The sequence below is a fragment of the Xenopus tropicalis genome, chromosome 2 (assembly GCF_000004195.4).
Source record: "Xenopus tropicalis strain Nigerian chromosome 2, UCB_Xtro_10.0, whole genome shotgun sequence".
In the NCBI taxonomy this organism is placed as follows: Eukaryota; Metazoa; Chordata; class Amphibia; order Anura; family Pipidae; genus Xenopus; species Xenopus tropicalis.
The window spans coordinates 95572821-95594193 of record NC_030678.2 but is presented as its reverse complement, the minus strand read 5'-3'; the positions used below and the strand labels follow the sequence as shown (position 1 = coordinate 95594193).

Here is a 21373-nt window from a genome sequence, read left to right as displayed (position 1 = left end):
CCATCTAGGATCGAGGGCTGCCTAAAGCAGGCAGTGCTTGTTAAAAGGAGTGAGACTAGAGACCAAGTCAAGGAAGCAGAATAGGCACACAAAACCAACCCCACACCAGTAACCAACACTACTCACTCTCTCTCATCCCCCTAACCAGAGGCACAAGGCAGGGATGCCCATTGTCACCCCTTCTCTTTGCCCTGGCTATTAAACCAGTAGCCATACTTATTAGTCCAATATTATTGGCTTTAGAAAAGCCCCACTAGCCCCACGTTTGCTTTATATGCCAATGACCTCCTATTACTCCTAGGAAATCCATATGACTCCCTTAAACCACACTTTTTCGGGCCTCACTATTAATAAAACCAAATCTGTCATACTCCCACTTGATACAATTCCATCCTCTCCAACTTCAAGTATTTAGGTATAGTCATTTTTTGCCAGATTTTGCATTACATAGCAATTAACACTGAGCCCCTGGTAAAGTCAAAACCGTAACTTCAACCTGGAACACTTTGCCCATTACACTATGGCGGAGGGAGAATCTCTACAAAATGATTTATCTTCCTAAATTGTTGTACCACTTACACAATTCTCCAATTTGGATTCCCCAGTAACTTTTCTCTCAAATCACCTTATTTCCTTTCTGTGGGCCAATAGTGATCCCCGTTTATCCTGGAAAGCATTGACAGCATCGGTTGATCAGAGTGGCCTTGCATTGCCTCACTTGTTTCTATATTTTTTAGTGGGCCAACTTTACCATATACATATATGGCTTCACCTGAACAACGAAGACCCAGGGATAATACTATTAGCACACCTTGCTGGCCCATGGGAGGCCATTAGAAACTTGCCATATCTGAGGCTTACTGATTACGATAGTGAAACCTCTACAATCACTACACCCGAGCATGGAGAGCTGTGTGTATGGTATAAGGGTGCACTCCACCTGTTATTTCATCCTTTCTACTCTTTTGGGGGAACAGCAATTTTTCTCAAGACAAGACTTCGTATGTTAGCCTAGACAAAAGAGGATTATCGTACAGTATAATGCCCCATCTTTTGCATTGGCTCTTTGCAACCCTCAGCACAGTAAACTAATTTGTAGACTGTATAGGTAACTGGTTAAAAATTCCCCATCTCCCTAAGCTGATAAAGTTTTTACGAAGTGGAAAGCTATCCTCCCAATAGCAACTGAAGAGTCCTGGTAAGAGGTAACAGATACCCAAATATTGTGACTTAATTTATCTGAAAGACAGACTAATCCAATTGAAATTTATAGATCAAGTTTCTATCTCCCCAAGGAAATCGGTAAAAATGGGACGCAATCCAGAAGCCAAATTCCCCAGATGTGGGGAAGAAGGTCCATCTTGTTAACATATGACCTGGTCTTGTGCATGCCTTGAGACATATTGGAGAGAGTTGGTATAATATATGAGCTGGCCTTCCCAAGACCCTGCTCTCCAGACGTATGCCTGTTGGGGTTAGTGAATGAAATACCCTTAAACAAAACTAGGTCATTAACCTAGGCTCTTATTCTATGCTTAAAACTGTTGATAACTCGATGGATGGCTGTTCATTCACCCACAGTAACAGCTTGGATAACATTTGTCAATAATACCCGCCATTGGTAAAACTTTGGTAAAAGTTAGCTAGACGCTAGCCCTGCAGCTCAGCCTGACTAACCCTCTACAAAGTATTCTAGACATATGTCCCATTTAAGCACCGGTTGGTCAATACCTGTTTTGTGTATGCGTATATGATTCCATTTGTGTAAACTTACTCTACAGACTTGACTACTACATGACCGTGTAAATTTATTTACCTTCTATTTGTACTGTGTTAAATGTTTAAAAGCATAAATAAAAACTATAAAAAAAAGTTGTATTCCACAAGTCTTTGCACTCCGAAAAGGAGAATAGTGGGCTGCTGCAATGCAAATAGCTGCTAGTTACACACTGCAGGTGCAAAATGAAAAAAAGGCCAAATGCAGCCTTTTATGTTTTATGTTGTACGCTGGGTCCTGCAATGTAAATGACCACTATTAATTCTTCTTGGCCTGCAAGTATTGTGCTTAAGGGGAAAGGGGCAGTGGTCCAGTTGTAAGGATTTTATCCAAAATAACATGATAATAAAAACTAAAGAAAAATGATATTGTTAATATAATATAGTTTTTTCAGCTGATTAAAATAAGTGGCCTGTGCTGGTAGGTCCTGGGTAAATGTCCCTTAGGGCCAGGGCACACAGAGCATTGGCTCCTCTGCTCTTAGCCTGCACTTTTTCTTTCAGGGTAAGAGAAGCAAATACTCTCCTTTCCCCGGCTCTGTTGATCTGCAATGAGAAGTGCATCTTCTACTTACATGCAGGCACATGGAGCTGAGGCAGCCCGAAAATGCTTGCTTTCTTGTGTTCAGACCAACCTCCACTCTGTGTGCCTGCACGCAAGCAGAAGCTGTACTTGTCAGTGCAAATCAGTGGAGCTGGGAAAGGGAACAGATCTGCTTCTCTTAGCTGAAAAAAAAGCAGGCTGAGAGCAGCAGAGCCAATGATCCTTAAGCCTAAGCCTTATACCCATTTATTAAAGTGACCCTGTCTGACTGTCTTGTGCATGTTCTGGAAAGTTGTGCATGTTCAGGAAAGTTTTGATAAATTAAGAAATTAAAGAACTTCTGGAAATATAATGAAAAAAATCATAAATGGAACACAGAACTCCGCTTCTGGGGGTTAAATGGACAACAATCTGTTCAAAAACTTGTTTTTATGCCACAAATAAGGTTTTTTAAAGCAGGTAAGATCTCTTGTCTCATACAATGCTAAAGGTTGCACCACTGACCGAATGTTATTCACCAACTATCTGAGAAGTTTATACATACAATTTATACATATCCTCGGTCACAACCCCTTCCATCACAGCTAAAAACCTGGTATACATTTGTAATGTGTAGTGTTACCCAACTGCCTTGCTGCTTCCTTAGCATAATCTACTGTATTCAATGTCACTCTTCCCAATTCCTTGTCAGCCTGGGTGATAACAATTAAGCACCGAAGTTTTTTGGGTTTGCCGAACCCCCAAATCAGGATGATGGATTCAGCAAAATACCGAACCGAATCCTAATTAGCATATGGAAGGAGTCAAAATCGGTGCACACGAAAAAAATTTCCTTAACATGTAACCCTTCCAAATCCTAATTAGCATATGTTCATTTATGCCAGGACCGTGGATTCCGGCGAATCTAAACCCTGCCAAAAAATGCATCCTCGATTCGGTGCATTCCTAATAACAATGGAGGAATTCGCCCTTAAAGCTTTTACAGCTAGTTTTAGTTTAGTAAAAATTTTGTAAGTTAATAGGCAACTTACTTGGGGCACCTGGTAGTATAGTATTACGAGCACACTTCGGGTGCCCCCACCCCCCAAGGGGCCCCTGCCATGGCCCCCACAGGGACCCCAGCTTGACCCCCTCCCCCAAGCTATTCTCTGAACTGGTGATTATAACACTAACAATCAACATGGCAGGATAAATTTTGCCTGAAATGACATACAATATAATATGATTTGCAGCTGAAAATATAGTTTAATATGTAAAAATAACTGAAAGACTTCCATAATAATTTCTGCACACTGCCCCCACTTTTTTGGAAAATTTTAGGGATAATTTTTTCTTGGTAGAATTCTTCAAAAGAAAAATTCATGTGCCTAAACAAAACACATGCCCCCATAGGTAATAAAATGCACTGAGTTTGCCCAGGTGCAGTAACCATAGTAACCAATAAGGTGTTTGCTTTTAAGCAGCTGGCCAGTAAATGCTAAGTGCTGATTGGTTGTTATAGGTTACACACCCAAGCAAACGTAACTCCTTTTATTGTTATTAAATGCATTCTAAACTGTTCATACAATTCTCCAGATACTCTTAAATAAAATACCAGCAAATTGTTCATTTTTATAATTTGAGAAATCATTTAATTATAATTACCTGCTATAAAAAGTATATACTGTATATACCTGTACAACAATGATGTATGAGAACATTAAATCACAATTCATGTTTTATTTGTCCACATATACACTTATACACTTGACTTGTATTAGCCAATCATTTCTGACTCTGACCAATAACAAAGCGCATATTTTTACAATAGAGCTGTCCAAATATTCTGGGTTTATGTTTTACATGTATTGGAGTTACAAAAAAGAGCATTCAGTAAAATATAAAGGAATGCTTCATAACAGATAACTGGCCAGATCCAATTTCATTAGAAACATATATCTCCTAATTTAATTCCCAATTTCCCCAATAGGACTAGATTCAGTTTGATGTGAAAACTTGGTTTATCTTAAGATAACTCCATTAAGGTCTATAGGAAAATTGGAATTGAATAAGGAAATGAGTTTTTTTATTAAATTGAATCTAGCTCATAGACTTCTATTGAGTTTTCATTAGATAAACTGTAAGATAGTTTTTTTCTCATCCATTTAAATCTGGCCCAGTGTTTTAAGTGTAAATAACGGTCATGAATATTTCTGCTGGTCAACAAACAGATCTTGACAACAAAATCTTGACTCTTAAAATAAATTCAGTGAATGTCAGAAATAGTTAAAAAAATCCTTCTAGATTTTAAAAAACACATACAGCATGATGCCATTGCTCAATGCCTTATCTTTATGCCCCGCTGCAAATCCTCTTGTGATGCTAATCTTGTTAAGAAAAGTACAACATTTGTATATACTTACTTTGTTAATTAGGTTGTATGACTTTGAGGCAGGTCACCTTCTAAAGAGCATCTGTTTCTGTTGATCTCTGTTTAAGTAAAGAAAAAGAGAGTGGATTACAAAAACGCCAGAGTAAGAAAGCTTACTGTCTTTTAAGAAAAAGATCCTCTTTGGAGCATTAAATCTCTTGGACTTTATAAACAGGGCTTTTACACCAAGAGGAACACTTTTTTATTCATCTGCAAGCCTGAAAACAGTATTACAATGCGTGCTGGAAACATGTCAGCATATGAGGCCCCGGGACCCTATGATGGCCCCCAATGGCCTCATCTAGCCCCTCGCAGTACATTCTTGACAGTTGCTGCAGTTATGTGCATGGTAGTGATCTTAGCTTTCTTTGTTAATGGTCTGGTGATAGTCGTAACCCTTAAGTACAAGAAGCTAAGATCCCCTTTGAACTATATTTTGGTGAACTTGGCAATAGCAAACTTGCTGGTCACAATTTTTGGCAGCTCTGTGAGTTTTTCCAACAATGTTGTGGGTTATTTTTTTATGGGCAAGACAATGTGTGAATTTGAAGGCTTCATGGTTTCCTTAACAGGTAAGGTACAATCTTTTTAAAAGAGACTTTTATGTATATTATTTGTTTATACATATGCATGCATGCACACACACATGTTCCATAACAAACTGTTTACAATTAGACCACAGAAAATAGAATGCATTACTACTATAGTCTGTAGGATTTGTATTTTTTTACTAGCCATAACTGCAATTTAGACAAATGAATATAGATACAGTATGTGTGTGTATATATTATAACAAACACATTATATATAAAGCACAAAACCATTCTAAAATGTAGTATTAGCTAATTATACAAAGTCAGTAACGTGTAATGGTCAGTCATTTTTTTTAATTTAAAATATAAGAGGTAAAAGAGCAAACTAGACCAGGCAGAAACTTCTGCAGTAGTGAATTTATTCAAACAGCACGTTACCACAAACCCTCATAGAACAGAAGTGCTATTGCAGAAGATTCTGCAAGAGGAGACGCTGAGACTGCTTTGTTGTGGATTCAAATAGATATAAATGTAACTGTACAGACTGTAACTATGACATAAAGAAATATTTGCTGCATTGCACCATAGTAGTTTCAAAGAGGGAATGGTCTGTACTGCTTGTTACCAGAATAGTTTTCTGAAATCTATGGTAAACATTTGGCTCATTGATACAAAACATTTACTAACTCTTTTGTCTTATATTGCAACCATGAGGAAGCCACCAGGGTCGGACTGGGGGGTGAAGGGCCCACCGGGGCTCCCGTCCCAGGGGCCCTACGGGTGCCCCCAGCCAAGTGCGTCCCCTAACCCCCCCAGGGGCCCCCTTAACCCACCTCGCAGGGCCCCCCACCCGACGTCCTCCTCCGAGTGCGCAAATTTGACACGTCAGGGGAGGAGCGGACGGGAGGAGGAGTGCTGGTAAGGGTCGGGTCTGGGCCGCCGGGGCCCACAAGAAGCGGGGCCCACCGGGATTTTTCCCGGTATCCCGGCGGCCCAGTCCGACCCTGGAAGCCACTCTACATGCATATGCCTCCGGCATCAAACTTTTTGTAAGCTCTATGGAGTAAAAACTCAGTATGGCTCAGAGAAAAATAGCTGTAGTCAGCTGACTATATTTGCCACAAATTAGAAATATACTGCTTTCATTAGCAATTACATTTACTAATACCCTCATAATGGAAAATTCAGAAAGGTGCTTAGAATAAAATTTGCTTCCATAATGCAAAATTGTCAGTTTGGCTTTATAACCACTAAACAAAAATTAAATACAATTCATAAAACTTGCTGACCTTAGAAATGATAGGCATAGGTGTTCTACCATGTTGGCAAGTCAAAAATTTATAGCATGAAACTTTTGACAAGAAAAGTTGATCCCCTTTATTGGCTAACTACAGTAACATAGTAATCACGAAAAGCTTTCAGAACATTCCAGTTCCTTTTTCAAAAACTGCATCCTTTGATCATTTAAAACAGCTTGAAAAAGGAACTGGAAAGTTGCTGTGATAATCATACTAGTTTGACAATAAAGAAATCCCTTTTACACTACTTGTGTTATGTTTACTCAGAAATATGTGTATTCCATATGAGCAACAGAACGTGTAGCTTTGCCTCTACCTTGCAACATGTGTGCATACTGTTAAAACGGCAGTTGCTATACATTACCTAGTTAAATGCAGAGTATAGGTAACCATGCCTAAGAAGGCTTTAATCTATATCATACTTGAATTCGTTGGGTTTTTGCAGAGCTATTAAGGGTAAGCTTTTCTCAATTTTCCATACTGACACCTAATAGCTTTTATAAATAAAAGTCATTAGGAAAGACGATTAAATGGATATTAACCCACAAAGCCGATCAGTTTGATGTTTGAAAGCCAATTAAGTGGTGCTTGACCTCTTTTCTGTAAATATTTGTGAACAGTTAGACATAAGTCTATGGAGGCCAAACTCTTTTTATGAAGCAGTACCTTTTATATTAGCATCCTTGATGGATTGCTGTAAATATGAACTAAAGAGATGGACTAGCATTTGCTTGTGCAAACAGCATCCTCATTAAGTGAACTTTACAGAACAGACATTTCATTAAATGCAAAGTAGATAATAGCTTGTACTACTAATGTAAATGTTAGAACACAGTGAAATAAGTAGAATTATTTAAAAACATTCTATATGTGTGTGTTGTTTTTATACAAACTTGAAGCATTTAATATCTAAGGGCCCACATTTTTTGTGAAAGTGAAATGACAGCAATAATCAGAATGAAGAATACAGTCCCTCCAAAATGATCACCAGCTTCTCTGTTCTGAATACCCAGGATTTTTAAACAGAACCCAGATTACCTGTGCTGTAAACCTTAAGTAAACCCAAGAAGTCTAAAGCAATCTTCCTGAGCTGAAAGGCAAGTCTAATAGAAGTGCTGGATTCCTTAGAAAGTGGATAGTCCAGGATTGCAGACTACTAAACCTTGAAACCGAGATTATTGGATTTGTGAGGACTGAGAACATTCTTATCTGGTTGCTCAGCTAGTTGATAATAATAGCTTTAGCTAAGAATGAAAAGGTTAAGAGTGACAAACTATTCTGTCTAGGTCCTAATTGAACTAAGGTCATTGATACACAGACACCATACTTAGCTAGAAACGTCACTAAGCTGGATTCTATAGAAGCTCTATAGCTTTCCAATAATGTGTAACTAATTTGCTTTGTGAAGCCACACTAGAAATCTATATAACACTGAAACCTAAAGCAGCAACTATAAATTCACAATCAGCAAAATTTCATTTATAGTTTACTGATTCTAGGTCAACTAGAACAACTAGAAATTTGATTTAAAGACACGCACAGATCATTGAATGGACACCAGAAGTACTTCAGTAAAATGTTTGAAATAACAAGCGTTAAGAAGAGATTAAAATGGGTTACAATGAATTAATTTGTACATACAAAGATAAATCAAGCATTTCAACCTTCTCAGCATACAGGTGCATGCAAATAGGATCCTTCTTGCCTTCCATGAATCTAGCTGTATCCAATTTAACATTTAAAATAGTCATATGGCAAACACATGCAACCAATTGACACATTTACAAATTTACACATTTGTATCCATTATTTTTAGTGAGCCACAACTCTTATTAACATTAACTAAACTATAGTGGCTGTTTAATAAACTTTTTATTTTTGTTACAGTTGTTACATTATAAACAATTAATATGTAAGTTCCCTTCATTGCAATACTTCTGGTGTACATTCAATGATCTGTGTGTGTCTCTAAATCAAATTTCTAGTTGTTCTAGTAGACCTAAAATCAGTAAACTAATGTGTATTTATACAATTTTTCTGATTGTGAATTTGTATTTGTGTGGAAAACGTTGTTTTAACACATTTCATGCTGCACGAAGGTCATAAGAGGACATAAGGTTGAGTGAGGTAGGTAAATGAACGCATTCACATTTGCAGCACATTGCAGTTCATATTAAAGCCTAGCGGTAGAAAGTCAAGGCCGTCCATATCTGTAACATACAGTGGACAAGTGACAGCATATGTAAAGTAACTGGAGAATAAATTAAATAATAAATTAAAGTGTTTTATATGTTAAGACAAACTACTTTTGTACTGACTGCAGATAGGCTAAATACATGGCTGCCTGGGGAGGAATATTTCCATAATATACTGCTAAAGTGATTGAAGCATATTTTTACACATTTTTTAGGAAAGTTACATTTTCAACAACCATTTAGGATAAAAATACAACACCCTATGTTCTGGTGATCCTTATGTCCCTTAGTAGAACTATATATATTTTCAATTACATAGCCATATAGAAACCTGTCCAATCAGAATAAAAATAATCAGCCCTGTACTATAACTATGCACATATTAGGAAAAGAAGTGGTTGAAAAATCTAGGTTTAGCAGTATTGCCATGATCCAATTTATGTTTGCCCGTCAGCACTTGATTTGTTATTCCTAGCCATTCAGTTTATTTATCATACCACATTTTGCAGGCTGAATTATATGATTATGTCACAGAAGACCACTGGAAGGCCACAACCAGCCAACAGACCTCCATTTGAACATCCCTGCTCTTGGGGTTTCTCTCATGAGCCAATTTTTCCTAAGACCTTCATTTTGTCTATGAATTATAAACAATTTTTTTTGCTTTGCAGGTATTGTAGGACTCTGGTCACTGGCCATCTTAGCATTTGAAAGGTATCTCGTGATCTGCAAACCAATGGGAGATTTCCGTTTCCAGCAGAAGCATGCAATCTTAGGGTGTTCTTTTACATGGGTCTGGTCTTTTATATGGACTTCTCCACCTCTTTTTGGATGGTGCAGCTATGTTCCAGAAGGTTTGTTTATCATTTTAACTGCCTACTATATATAAACTCTTTTTAGCAAAAGGAAACAAACTCCAACTCTTTGGGGCACTCCTGGATTAATTCTGGGGTTATCACCTTTATATTTAATCTAAACACTTGGGGACCCTGTACTGGCAGATCTACCACTGGGCTACTAAGGGTACTACCCACTTCCATTGGGGTACTACCTACTGCTCATAAAGCAATTTAACTTAAGAGATCTAGCTCTACTCTTGCTAATTCGTGTTTAGAAGGTTCCCCCACACTAGTTTAAATGATATTATTATATATATTATATAATAATATATATTATATTAGTTAATGTGATTACAGCGATTACTTTAGGTTGCTTGTGGACCCCTCAATGCACTTGTCGTTGTGTATATTCATGTGCTTTGCAATGTGATTTACTTTCAGTATTTAAAAGATCTATGCTTTTCTTTATCTAGGTTTGAGGACATCTTGTGGGCCCAATTGGTACACAGGAGGTACCAATAACAACAGTTATATTATGGCACTGTTTCTTACTTGCTTTATTATGCCCCTGAGTACAATCATTTTCTCATATTCCAACCTCTTAATGGCACTAAGAGCTGTAAGTAAAACTTCAACAATTATGACTTTGCGTATTGTTTCAAATTGCATGTTGCTGCTAAACATATGATTGTGTGTTCATAGTATCACTAGAAAACTATGTATCCATCTTTTCTAAATAAAGCACCCCTAACATTTAACCCTCACACCACTCAATATGAACCATATAGCTATCTATCTGTGTATCATTTGTCTTATTTATTGTTAATGTGTAAAGAACTGCATTGCAGCACATACAGGAAGTAGTATTTGGGTATAAACTGGAGGAAACTCAATCATACCACATGATATTGGTGAGACTACATTGATCACTTTTATTACAGTGAATGCTTTAAAGTACTTGTGACCTGGAGTATGAGCATAAAATAATAACAGTATTTGATTATATGACTGTAATAATCCCTGCTTCCTGGTACTATTATTCCGTTTCCTCTTAACAGACTATTTTAACTGCCAGCTGTAATATCTTGGTCAGTATTTAATTGTACACACCAAAATCGTATACTCTGCATCTTGAAAATAAGCAGTATGCAGTAAACTAAAAATGGCATATTCCAGATTCATTCTTTTTTATATTGGTACAAGTAAGATATCTTGTACTTTAAGATATCTTTACTTTACCAAGATGCAAACTGTCATCTTTACTCAACAGACCAAAACAAAGCAAACAGAAAACAAATATGTATTAAAATGAACAGATATTTACTGAATTTTTCAAATTCTTTTTAGGTTGCTGCACAGCAAAAAGATTCAGAGACTACCCAGAGAGCTGAGAAAGAAGTGACAAGAATGGTGATTGCGATGGTGCTGGCCTTTCTTATCTGCTGGTTACCTTATGCCTCGTTCGCTGTTGTGGTAGCAGTCAATAAGGACGTTGTTATTGAGCCAACAGTAGCATCACTGCCTTCATACTTCTCAAAAACGGCCACTGTTTACAATCCCATTATCTATGTGTTCATGAACAAGCAGGTGTGTTGAATTTTTAAAAAAAACTTTAGTAAAATTGAAAAAGAAAAAAAAAATACTTCATGTACATCCAGTCTTTTAGGTACAAGGGCAAGTACCCACTAACCCTGTAAGAAGAATTATTTTAGGGTCCAGATAAAATGTCAGATTTTTCATAGACATACATTACTTATTACTCACACTACCCCCTATATTTTATGCCCACTCCATCCTTCTCTATAGTTATGCCACTGATAACTAAGTTGGGTGGAACAAAATTACTAAATACTTAGATTGAAAGAGACCAGCCTGGTTGGTACATATGTTTGCTCCCCATTGCATATTGAAATTGTTAAGCTCTTTTTTCTATAAAGAAACTCAAAGGTTGCCAAGATTTAAGATAAATATACCCAACAGTTTAGCCTAGAGGCTTTTCAGTCTTGCCAGTTCTTAGCTGTTTATCAGCAAAATTACCACTAGGCAAACACTTTACATTATCACACACAGAAAATGTTCAAATCCAATCTGCCCCAGCTTCATAGTCAGAAAAACAGAATCATATGCAAGATATGCTTCTTTTAACCAACTGTAAATGTATTTTTCATTACAGTTCAGGAACTGCTTAATGACTCTTTTATGCTGTGGACGTAGTTTTGGAGATGATGAAACCAGCTCTGCAAGTGGCCGCACAGATGTCACTTCTGTTTCAGAAGCAGGTGGAAATAAGGTCACACCTGCATAATCCTTGTCAAATACACCCAATTCACTTCTCTTTGAAAATAAAAAGCTTTTTTTTTTTAAAAAAAAAAAAAAAAAATGATATATGTTATAGGTATGGTATGTGAAATATAATAAGAAAGTTTTGGTTTTAAATGTCAAATGAAAAACAAAATAAAATATTTATTCAGCTTAAATAAATGTTGTTGTATATTAATATTTTCATGTATTTCTTTTTTATAAATGGAATAATCACAATTTAGTGGACAAAATGTTAACTCTAGCCATTCATACAGCAGCATCATACACAAGTTTTTAAATGTGTTTAGATTTAACTTTAACTGCAGGAAGGCTGTTAATCTATGGAAGCAGACATCAGAGCTGAACACAATAAAACTGGGCTTGAATTATAGCAGGGATCCGCACTAAAAAAGTTAGGGAGCAACGCAAGCATAACAAGTTCCTAGGGGGGATTGGTTATTTAGTAGTCCAAGTTGGACTGGCAGACTACAGGAGGCTCTGTATGGCAGTACATGTGGTGTTTATTCCTCCAAAACTTGCCTCTGAGTCAGAAATTCAAAAATACACACCTGCTTTGAGGCCACTGGGAACTACATGAAAGGGCAAAAATCCAAAAAGTAGGAAAAAAGCTTCAGCAGATTTACTGCAAACCATTTATTGTGGGTAGTGTTACCACTACCCACAATAAATGGTTTGCAGTAAATCTGCTGAAGCTTTTTTCCTACTTTTTGGATTTTTGCAGTTGTATTTGGTTGCAGCACAGAGCAACAACTAGGAGCGAAAGTTTTTTTCGTAAGTACTTTATACAAAGTGCACCAATATTTTTTTTATTTTTGAACTACATGAAAGGGGTTGGTGAGCAACATGTTGTTTGTGAGCCACTGGTTGGGGATCACTGAAGTATAGGGTGACATTGATTTGCTTGTGTTGCTGTTGATATTGTACCTGAATGCATAAAGGTTCAACAGCATTTATATCTGATCAGTGTGGCACAAGGTGGCTATTTACAGAGCAATATAGTCATTAGACAGTTTGGTAAAGTCTTCTTTACTACCAAGCACTGGGGCTTTTGGAACAGTTTTGACAAATTAACCTGTGATTGAAACATGATGAGTTGATACAGAAAAACTTGTCTACCAGTGCCTCACATTCACAATCTGCAGACCCCGAAATCTCTGTACCTTTCATCCATATCTTTTTAGACCAGGATAAAATTGTACAATATTCAAAAACTTAACCTGTTGACCATTCATTTGGAGAACCATTTTGGAGAACTGACCTGTGTATGGCAATTAAAAATAATTGCTGTCTGATTACACCTGAGATACTGGACAGATGCAGTTTAGAAACTGAGTAAATAAATAAATAAGCATTATTTATCCAGAATGCTTGGGAACTAGGGTTGTCTGTATAAGGGGTCTTTCTGTAATTCATGTCTCCATACCTTAGTTCTAATTAAAAAATATTTAACAGTAATTATACCCAATAGGATTGTTTTGGCTCCAGTAAGGAGGTGGGATCAAGAACAAGCTACTGTTTTATTAGAAAAGGATATTTTTTAAAATGTGAATTATTTGATTAAAATGGAGTCTATAGAATATGGTTTTCTGTAATTCTGAACTTTTTGGATGAGTTTCTGGATAATGTGTCCCATACATGTACCAGGTAAATCTGCCCCAGTGCAATAAACTTTAGTAGCTACATGTAATCTCTTTTGCAGGTAGATTCAGTTTAGGACTTGGCCCACTATAAAACTGGTTCCTATTAACATATTGTAATGTCTCTGAAAGGGTGCAATAATACCAACCCACATGACAAGAGATCCACTAAGTACCAGCCTGAATCACAAATGTATCACTTCATTTTCATTTGTTCACTTTATTTTTCTTATGCTTTCTACGCTTCAGCCTAATTTCCTCTATTAAACCTTCTTTTCAGTTCATCCCAAATACCCTTCTTTTCATTTAACATTTTTCAATATTCTTTCTAATTTTACCAGTTCCTCCTGATCCCCCTTCCCTCACACTGCCCTCCCATTATGCTCTCTTCTTCTCTCTACTGTTTACAATGATCCACATATGTCTCCTTCACCTTTCTCCTGGTCTTTACTCCCCTCTTCTTGCCTCTATTCTTCCCATTTCTCCCCTTTTTCTGAATTCACTTTTACCCCTTCACTATTATCTCAACACTTTCTCACACTATTCCTCTTTTACAAAAAAACATATTAAAGGACGTCAACCCCAAAAATAAGTTTTTGCCTAATAAAAGAATACACAATTCTGAGCAACTTTTCAATATGAATTTATTAAAAAATGTCAGTGCTTTTAAAGTAAATGTCATTGCTATTGAAAGCAGCATTTGCTGAACTCCTGGTTGTTTCTTTTTAAACAATGTTACAAAGGTCAGTCTCCTCCAGCAAGTCAGGTCTGTCAATCTGCTGGTTTGTGTTACACTGTGTCAAGAGTCAGAGCCATAGAAAAGGACTCGCAAACACTGCACTTTTAATAGTAGATATATGCAAATAACTCAAAAACCATTAAAAATCTGTAATGAATGTATATTGCAAAGTTGTTTAGAACTTTGTTTTCTTTTTTTTGCAAGCAGTGCAGTCCTTCTAGCTGGAATTTGAAAATGTGTCTTTACAATGAATACTTAACCAACAGAAAATGTATTAAAGAGTCTTACCATATTGGCAAATATATATCCTAAAGTTAATCTGGTCAGCCTTGAGTCAAGCCTATTGTCAGCAATATAGCTTTGAAGTTCAAAGTTTCACAATTAGGCAAATACAGTGTGTCTAATAACTGTCAACTTTTTTGGTTTGTGACCTGCTTGTGCAGATAAAAGAAAAAACTTGCTTAGAAAAGTACAATTTTATCATTATAAGAACATATATATAAAAAGGTCATTGACACCTGCAAAATTAAAGTTTATGCTTTTAATTAACAAAAAGAACAGTCCACAATTGTAACCATACAATAAAAAAAAACAAGAAATAACTCATTAACTTTAAACTGTAGCTCAGAAAAAATGTGCACACTAATGAGAAGAAATCATGAAAGTTACCAGAAGAAAGTGGCATGGCACAAATGTATTCTGAAATTCTCAACAGTAGTAAGTTGTTTACTAAATTCTAGATATACCAAATATATCCAAGCACAGCTTCTGTTTTAATCAACTTAGAATGTAAAGGTGTTCCAGATGACATTTCCCTCTTTGTTATTTAGTACAATATTCAGTAATAAACTGTTTTCCATAACATTTCAGTCTACTTTAAATCAGAGGTTTACTATGCAGTAGATGTATAAAAACAATGCTATTCTTTGGCTACCCTCTCAACACTTGTCATTAAATGGCAATTAAAACCTTTAAGAATGATGTCTGATAGTATAATGTACTTGAACCACAAGGCTGCTGAACAACCCTACAGCCCTTTTGCAATAGTATATGGAACTTATTAACATACTGAAATAAAAACACCATGCCAATAATGTATAAAAACATTCAAAGAAAGAACAAAATAAAAATATCATGAAGGAACAAAGTACAGTCTTCATTCTTGAGGGCCATCCTGGTCCAATTTGCTCATTCTACAAAATACAAGAAACAATTTCAGAAAATTATTGATGGATTATTGATGGATAATATTAGGTCTTGATTTATTTAAACCAAGACTGAAATTAGAATTATTTTAGAGTTTATTTGACATCTCTTGTGCATTATGCTGCACAATTCTGGATATGATGCATGTGAAACAAGTAATTAGGTGTGTGACTGCCATTTTGGTTATAGTGGTACTTTCAATATGCATTTGCTTGTATTTCTAATAAAGTAATAGGGGGATGTAATATAGGTCGCTAATAGAAAAAAAAATGTTGCAGTAAGAGTGTCACAACAATATTTTTACATTTTGCAAACCATTTTCCTTTTATGTGTCTGTAAGATAGCCACTGCAAACTTTTTAATTTGAGCAAGTGCACAGTGTATGTAATGAAACTTCTTAATTAAAAAGTCATTATTTTCTTGCTAACATTTCTTCAATTGTGTCTTAAACATTTTGCAATGGATTAAAAGTTTAGTATTACATTGCAAGCAGTGTTAAACATTTGCAAAACTGCAATTTTACACACACCTTTTGTCTCTATATGAACTGGTAATGCATTATAGGTTAAACCATACATGTGGCACCTGATTCTTTCAAATTCTCTGATGTATAGTAATTAGCCATGCCAACAGTAAGCATCATTTGTACTCACTTGAGAAAACATGTCAGTACAGGTATGGCATTTATTATATAGAAAGCCTGGACATTTTACCATAATGTGTTGAACCAAGCATTAAGGCTATAAAAAAACATTTAAAAACAAAAACTAACTAACAGGATTTTTGCTGATCAGTGTTAATTAGTTAAAAATTAACAAATTATTTTCCCAAAATAGGACACTATGGGGGGAATTCACAAAAGTGGAGAGAGACCTTTTTTGGAGTAAAAGTGGAGGAAAAACTGGTGGAAAACACTTTTTCCAGATTCACAAATCCGCCTAAGTTCTGACTCAACCGCCACTTTTCCATTTCTGGTGGAAGAAAGTTTTTAACAACATTTTTCCCTGACATTTTCAAAATGGAGTAAAGCTCAGTGTAACTCTGTTATATCAATTCTAAGCTCTTCTGTTTTGTGTTGTTTCACCCAGTCTCCAAATCACAGCTCTGGTAGGAGCCCCATTGGAATTAGCAGCCTATTGTTAGGGAACAAGTTTCTGTCTAACGCTAGAACAATAGGTGCAAAAAGCCTCATTAACATTTTAGAAACAAGTAAAACACTCAATAAAAAAAGTTTAATTTATATCTTATATATAAAAAGTTGTTACCTCACATTTGCATGATTATGCTGGTTTTAGCTTAATGAATGAGGCAATAATAACATTTTGTGTGAATATATTGTAAACATTTTTATTTAAAGGAAAAGTAAAGCCAGGCAAATTTTTAGTTTTAGAAGCAGTGCCCCATCTTTAATAACTTCACTGACATCCCAGCAGCCATCTTGGGGATCAGCAAACAGCACATGCACAGTGGCACCCAAACTGGGATATTGGGGTACAGGGTTGGACTGGCCCAACAGGACACTGGATAAAAACTCAGTGGGTCCTAGTCCTGTTGGGCCTCTTTTCACCAGGCATGTTGGTGTGTGAGCTGGATTGCTGCTGACCAGCAATGAGTAGGAGCTAGAGAAGAAGGTATTTAGACCCTTAAATCGTGTTACAGAAGTGGAATTACACAAAAATATAGAAACATTTGAAAACCCAGCTTGTCCTGAAAAAAATGATGTATAGTTTCTCTGGGCAAACTAAAATTACCCCTCAGAAAATGCCCCCAAAGTGAAATGACAAATGGCATATGAAATGCAAAATCCTGCTGGTAAAATCCTTATTCCAAAGCTCATGTAGCTGTGGGACTGGGTTTGATGGCACCGACAGATTTACTAACAACTAAAGGCAAATTCATAAAAAAAATGTCAGGAAAATTACAAAATCTGAAAACTGTCTGTTTAAAAGACAAATTCACAAAAGTGGAGATAGAGGTTTGTGAAGTAGGTGGAACATCCGACAAATCTATCTCCACTTTTATTTTGTCTCAATATCACCAATTTTGTGAATTCCCCCCTATGTGTAATGGCATTTCTGTATTCCTTTCTGGATTAATATTTTTTTAGATAACGGATTCCACATTAATATAAAGGTGATTAAATGTGCCTGTGCTGTTGTTACTGGTTATCACATCTGACACATATATATATATTTTTGTACAGAAAAAAAGAAAAGTGGGAATGGGTGGGGTATGCATCTTGCTTACTGTCACAATCATAGCATCATCATTAACCCCTTAGACAAACACATAAAGGAGTAGAATACTAAACAAAAGTACTGTTAGGGTGGGGGAGAGTATAACATAACAAACATTGAACATTTTTTTTTGCTTTACCTTTATTCATAGTTACTATTTTCTAAATTTTTTTATTTCTCCCATTAACTTATACAAGGCTATGACTGTATGGGATTGCACAGAGTTCCAGTTTCTTCTCAATTAGTTTGTGATAACTAGCCCTTTGACCGTATCATAGTGATATTAATAAGGGAATGCCAGGTTTCCTTTGGAAAGGGGGTCACCTGAATAATATATATATATCTTTGCAATAGTTCTGTATCCCAGGGCATTCAAACCACATATGTAATATGTGATTGTTTGTGTATGTTTTCTAGAGCTCTTATGTCTTGTATTAGCTTGTCAATCTCTTTAGTTTGTTATTTTGGTGCCTAGGGCTATGAAGAATTCTCGTAGGACAAACTTATGGGTTTTCCTTAATATTGTTAGGTTTGTACCAGTTAAGTCGTTCTCCCTGAAAATCTGTTTTACAGTATATTTTGTATTATCAATTTGACATTTTTTCTGATTTAGTATGACAATTTAGTTCCCATATAAATCCAGGTTTTAGTGTATTTCATTAGTGTATTTAGTGTATTTCACATGAAACTGGGGCATGATCTGATAATAGAATTTGGACTATGTTTGCTGATTTTGTTCAGTGGATGTGGTAGTTTACAAACAAAGTGGGCATAGCAGACCTTTTATCCTTATTTCTGATTTTTAAATGTTGGGAGGTATGCAAACATCCACAGTTTTTTAAAGCAGATGTGGCCACCGGAGATATATTAAATGAAGTCATAAAACTGTGGTATTTATAGAAAAATAGAATACTAAAATTATTGTTGCTTATTTAAGTTTAACATTAACAAACCACAAAAGATTGATGTCAATACCCAGGTAAGTGTTGGCATGAACCACATTAAAAATAAAAATATAAGAACTGCAACAATATAAGATTATCCAGCTCATATCCACTGTTTTACCATACCCATCAGTAACATCTGTTTCCATTGCTTGTAAATGCATTATTCTTTCCAGTGCATCATCCAAAGTGCTGTGAGCTCTGAAAAGTAAAGAAACAGCTGTATATAGAGACTTAAGTAATAAGATTAGTTTAAATTAGTCAATTAAAGCTATAGAACAAAGGAAAAAGCTCAAAATGCCCTCCTACCACCAATGATGTATCACTTAAATTTTCAGGCAATTTAAGCCTGAAAACATGCACTAGAAACCCCACATGCCAATTAATATTTATGACTTTTCATCTGCATATGCAAGAGGATGTGGGAGATAAGCTGTTCTTTTAGGTCAGTCTATGGAAAGTTTAAAAAATAATAAGGGAATATATTTATTACAAAACTGAATGCTCAGTTCAGATCTGGAGCACTGAACATGACACTGTTTTCTTTACAGATAATGTAATATTTTAATTTTTGCTAAATTTGAGTTCAGATTTGGTTCAGTAGTAAGGCAATACTTTTTTAGAAAGAGTTGGTGCATGCCTATTGCCTGAATTAAAAGAGATATTTAGAACAAATTATATTATAACTGTTTCTTATGTAGGTAATCCTTGATGAACTACACAAAATACCTGCCAGTCCACAGGAAGGTCTTGCTATAAACCAAGTTATAAGAAAATACTGACTTTTTTTGTAACCAAAAAAAAGTAAACTGTACAGGTCAGTTTATGCAACTACATGAAAACAGTAAGGTTCTAGTTTATTACAGATACGAGTGGGTGGGTAACTTACAGATACCATAAGAGTAGTGCTAAGCAGACTCAAGCAAATTCACTTCTACACCATGTATACGTCAAATGCTGTCTCATCACACCAGTAAAACCCTAATGGACTAAAGAAAGGCAATTGTGGACCTAAGAACAGCAGGAGGGAGCCGCTATGAGAAAATATGGATTTTAGATAGGGGTCCATATCTCCTTTGCTTTAGGGTTCACATCCTCATAAATCATATATTAGTTATGAGGAGGTCCCATGCTTCCCAATGATACCAAACAGGGACAGCCTATACCCACCAGTCAGGAAGGATAGTTTCTGGGGGACTGGGACATGACACACCCCTCATGTTTGGTCTCATTCTGATCGCCCACATATGGGTTAAAGCAAGCCCATATTTTCATACTAATATTGGGTACTGGCAAGTGCCAATATTATATGACAGCAACTGGCCTGAGAAGTGCAGCTCTCTACAGGGGGTCCTAAGGGACAAGTTCCTGGACACTTCTCATGCATACGGTAATGAGGATGAGTCCCAGCTGGTTATAAAAGGGCCACAGACCCAGGTACTCATTAGCTCTTGAGGTCCCAATCTGTTGGGGGATGGGCTCAGAATTTCCAAACTCTGACCTCAGGAGGACACAAAAGATAACTCGGTAACGTACATAAGGTGTCTCTGTGTTTTATTCCCTTTTATTTTATTTACTGTTTATATGTATATGTCTCTTTTTGTAAAATCTTTTTAAATGCAGTGTTTAGCCTTGTAATATTAAATATAAAATGTAACAAGTTATGTCCTTTGGCTCTAAGACTCACGTACCTTGTATACATGCGAATATATTAACTGCTTGGCTGTATGAGTAGCAAGCATTTCTGTGAAAATGCTAACTAACTAGTTGACTGCTAGCAGGAGAGTGTGTTTGACTGTAATTTAACCCTTTGGTTGCTAGAGTGCTGGTTAAATTAGTGAAAGCTAACCCTACTTACAGTGAAAGGAAGTGTGTGATACAGTTTGCGTATTGGGAAATAATACCTGTTGTAGAGAGCAGGGAGATATTTAGATTAGGTTTCTATCGCCTGTTACTGATAGATGGTGGCAGCAAATAGTTATTTGGGGCGGTGGTGTGTTTGGAGGTGCCTGATGTTAGTCTAACCTGTGTGAAAGGTGACTGAGTGTAACCCCTTGTTGCCCCATCCCAGTGTCATGTGCGTCTGAGAGTGGCGTGTTCTTGTCACCTGAGAAAACAGCCCTAGAAGCTTGCTCTGTTATGTGTAAGGTAGTAGCTGCCATTTTAGCTTGGTCTAACGTCACTTCCCTGATTGCATCTCTCCTGCTGCCTGTATCTTGCGCTGCTGATGGAAAGGGGTAGAGAAGGGAGCAGGAAAGAGGAGAAAGCTGCGCAGACTTTTGATATGGCCTAAATGATTTTGCTGAGAAAAGAAAGTCTGACACAGAAACTTATGTGTACAGAACAGAAGGAAAGAAATGTGGTGCTTCTTTTTGCAGAGGACTCTGAGCATCATTACTGTGTTTATTTGTGTATTTACATGAACATTTCTGAATTAATTTTTACCTTTCCTTTATGCAGCATTATGCCATTCAACCAACTACTGAGCTTATACTGGTCATTTTATACACTTTTGCTTTACCACGTGGTAGGGGAGAAAGCAACTACAAGATTGGATTTGAGGAATATAGCATATATTAACCCTTTACGTGCCAGCCGAATTTGGCATTTCAGTTCCCCCAGTGCCAGACGTTTTTTAAGCATTTTGTACTCATTCACTTTAACAATGTTTCTTGGTAGGAAAACCTCCATGA

At 36.4% G+C, this 21373-nt stretch overlaps 2 protein-coding genes across 2 annotated transcripts in view; one reads left to right on the top strand and one right to left on the bottom strand.

Annotated features, from left to right (window-relative positions):
• The first annotated feature begins 4911 nt into the window (after nucleotides 1-4911).
• Nucleotides 4912-11954, top strand: pinopsin100496420 (pinopsin-like 100496420 [provisional]). Its single transcript, XM_002934345.5, has 5 exons — nucleotides 4912-5302; nucleotides 9428-9610; nucleotides 10069-10214; nucleotides 10943-11182; nucleotides 11769-11954. Exons 1-5 carry the CDS (start codon nucleotides 4966-4968, stop codon nucleotides 11898-11900), a joined length of 1038 nt encoding a protein of 345 aa, XP_002934391.1. The 5' UTR covers nucleotides 4912-4965; the 3' UTR covers nucleotides 11901-11954.
• Nucleotides 11955-14819: 2865 nt separating this feature from the next.
• The window catches only part of tex14 (testis expressed 14, intercellular bridge forming factor), a 74101-nt gene continuing 67547 nt past the window's right edge, over nucleotides 14820-21373 (bottom strand). Inside the window, exons 23-24 of the mRNA XM_031896963.1 lie at nucleotides 18807-18881; nucleotides 14820-15486 (exon numbers count right to left, since the gene is read on the bottom strand). Coding sequence (XP_031752823.1) covers nucleotides 15450-15486; nucleotides 18807-18881 — 112 coding nt within the window. The 3' untranslated portion in view covers nucleotides 14820-15449. The remainder of the gene's footprint in view (nucleotides 15487-18806; nucleotides 18882-21373) is intronic.

Excerpts from the sequence above, each read along its gene's own strand:
- pinopsin100496420 (XM_002934345.5), top strand. The coding sequence starts at position 4,966 with ATGCGTGCTGGAAACATGTCAGCATATGAGGCCCCGGGACCCTATGAT. Across the intron at positions 9,611-10,068 it reads GTGCAGCTATGTTCCAGAAG|GTTTGAGGACATCTTGTGGG; the intron begins GTTTGTTTATCA and ends TTCTTTATCTAG. Across the intron at positions 10,215-10,942 it reads TCTTAATGGCACTAAGAGCT|GTTGCTGCACAGCAAAAAGA; the intron begins GTAAGTAAAACT and ends AATTCTTTTTAG.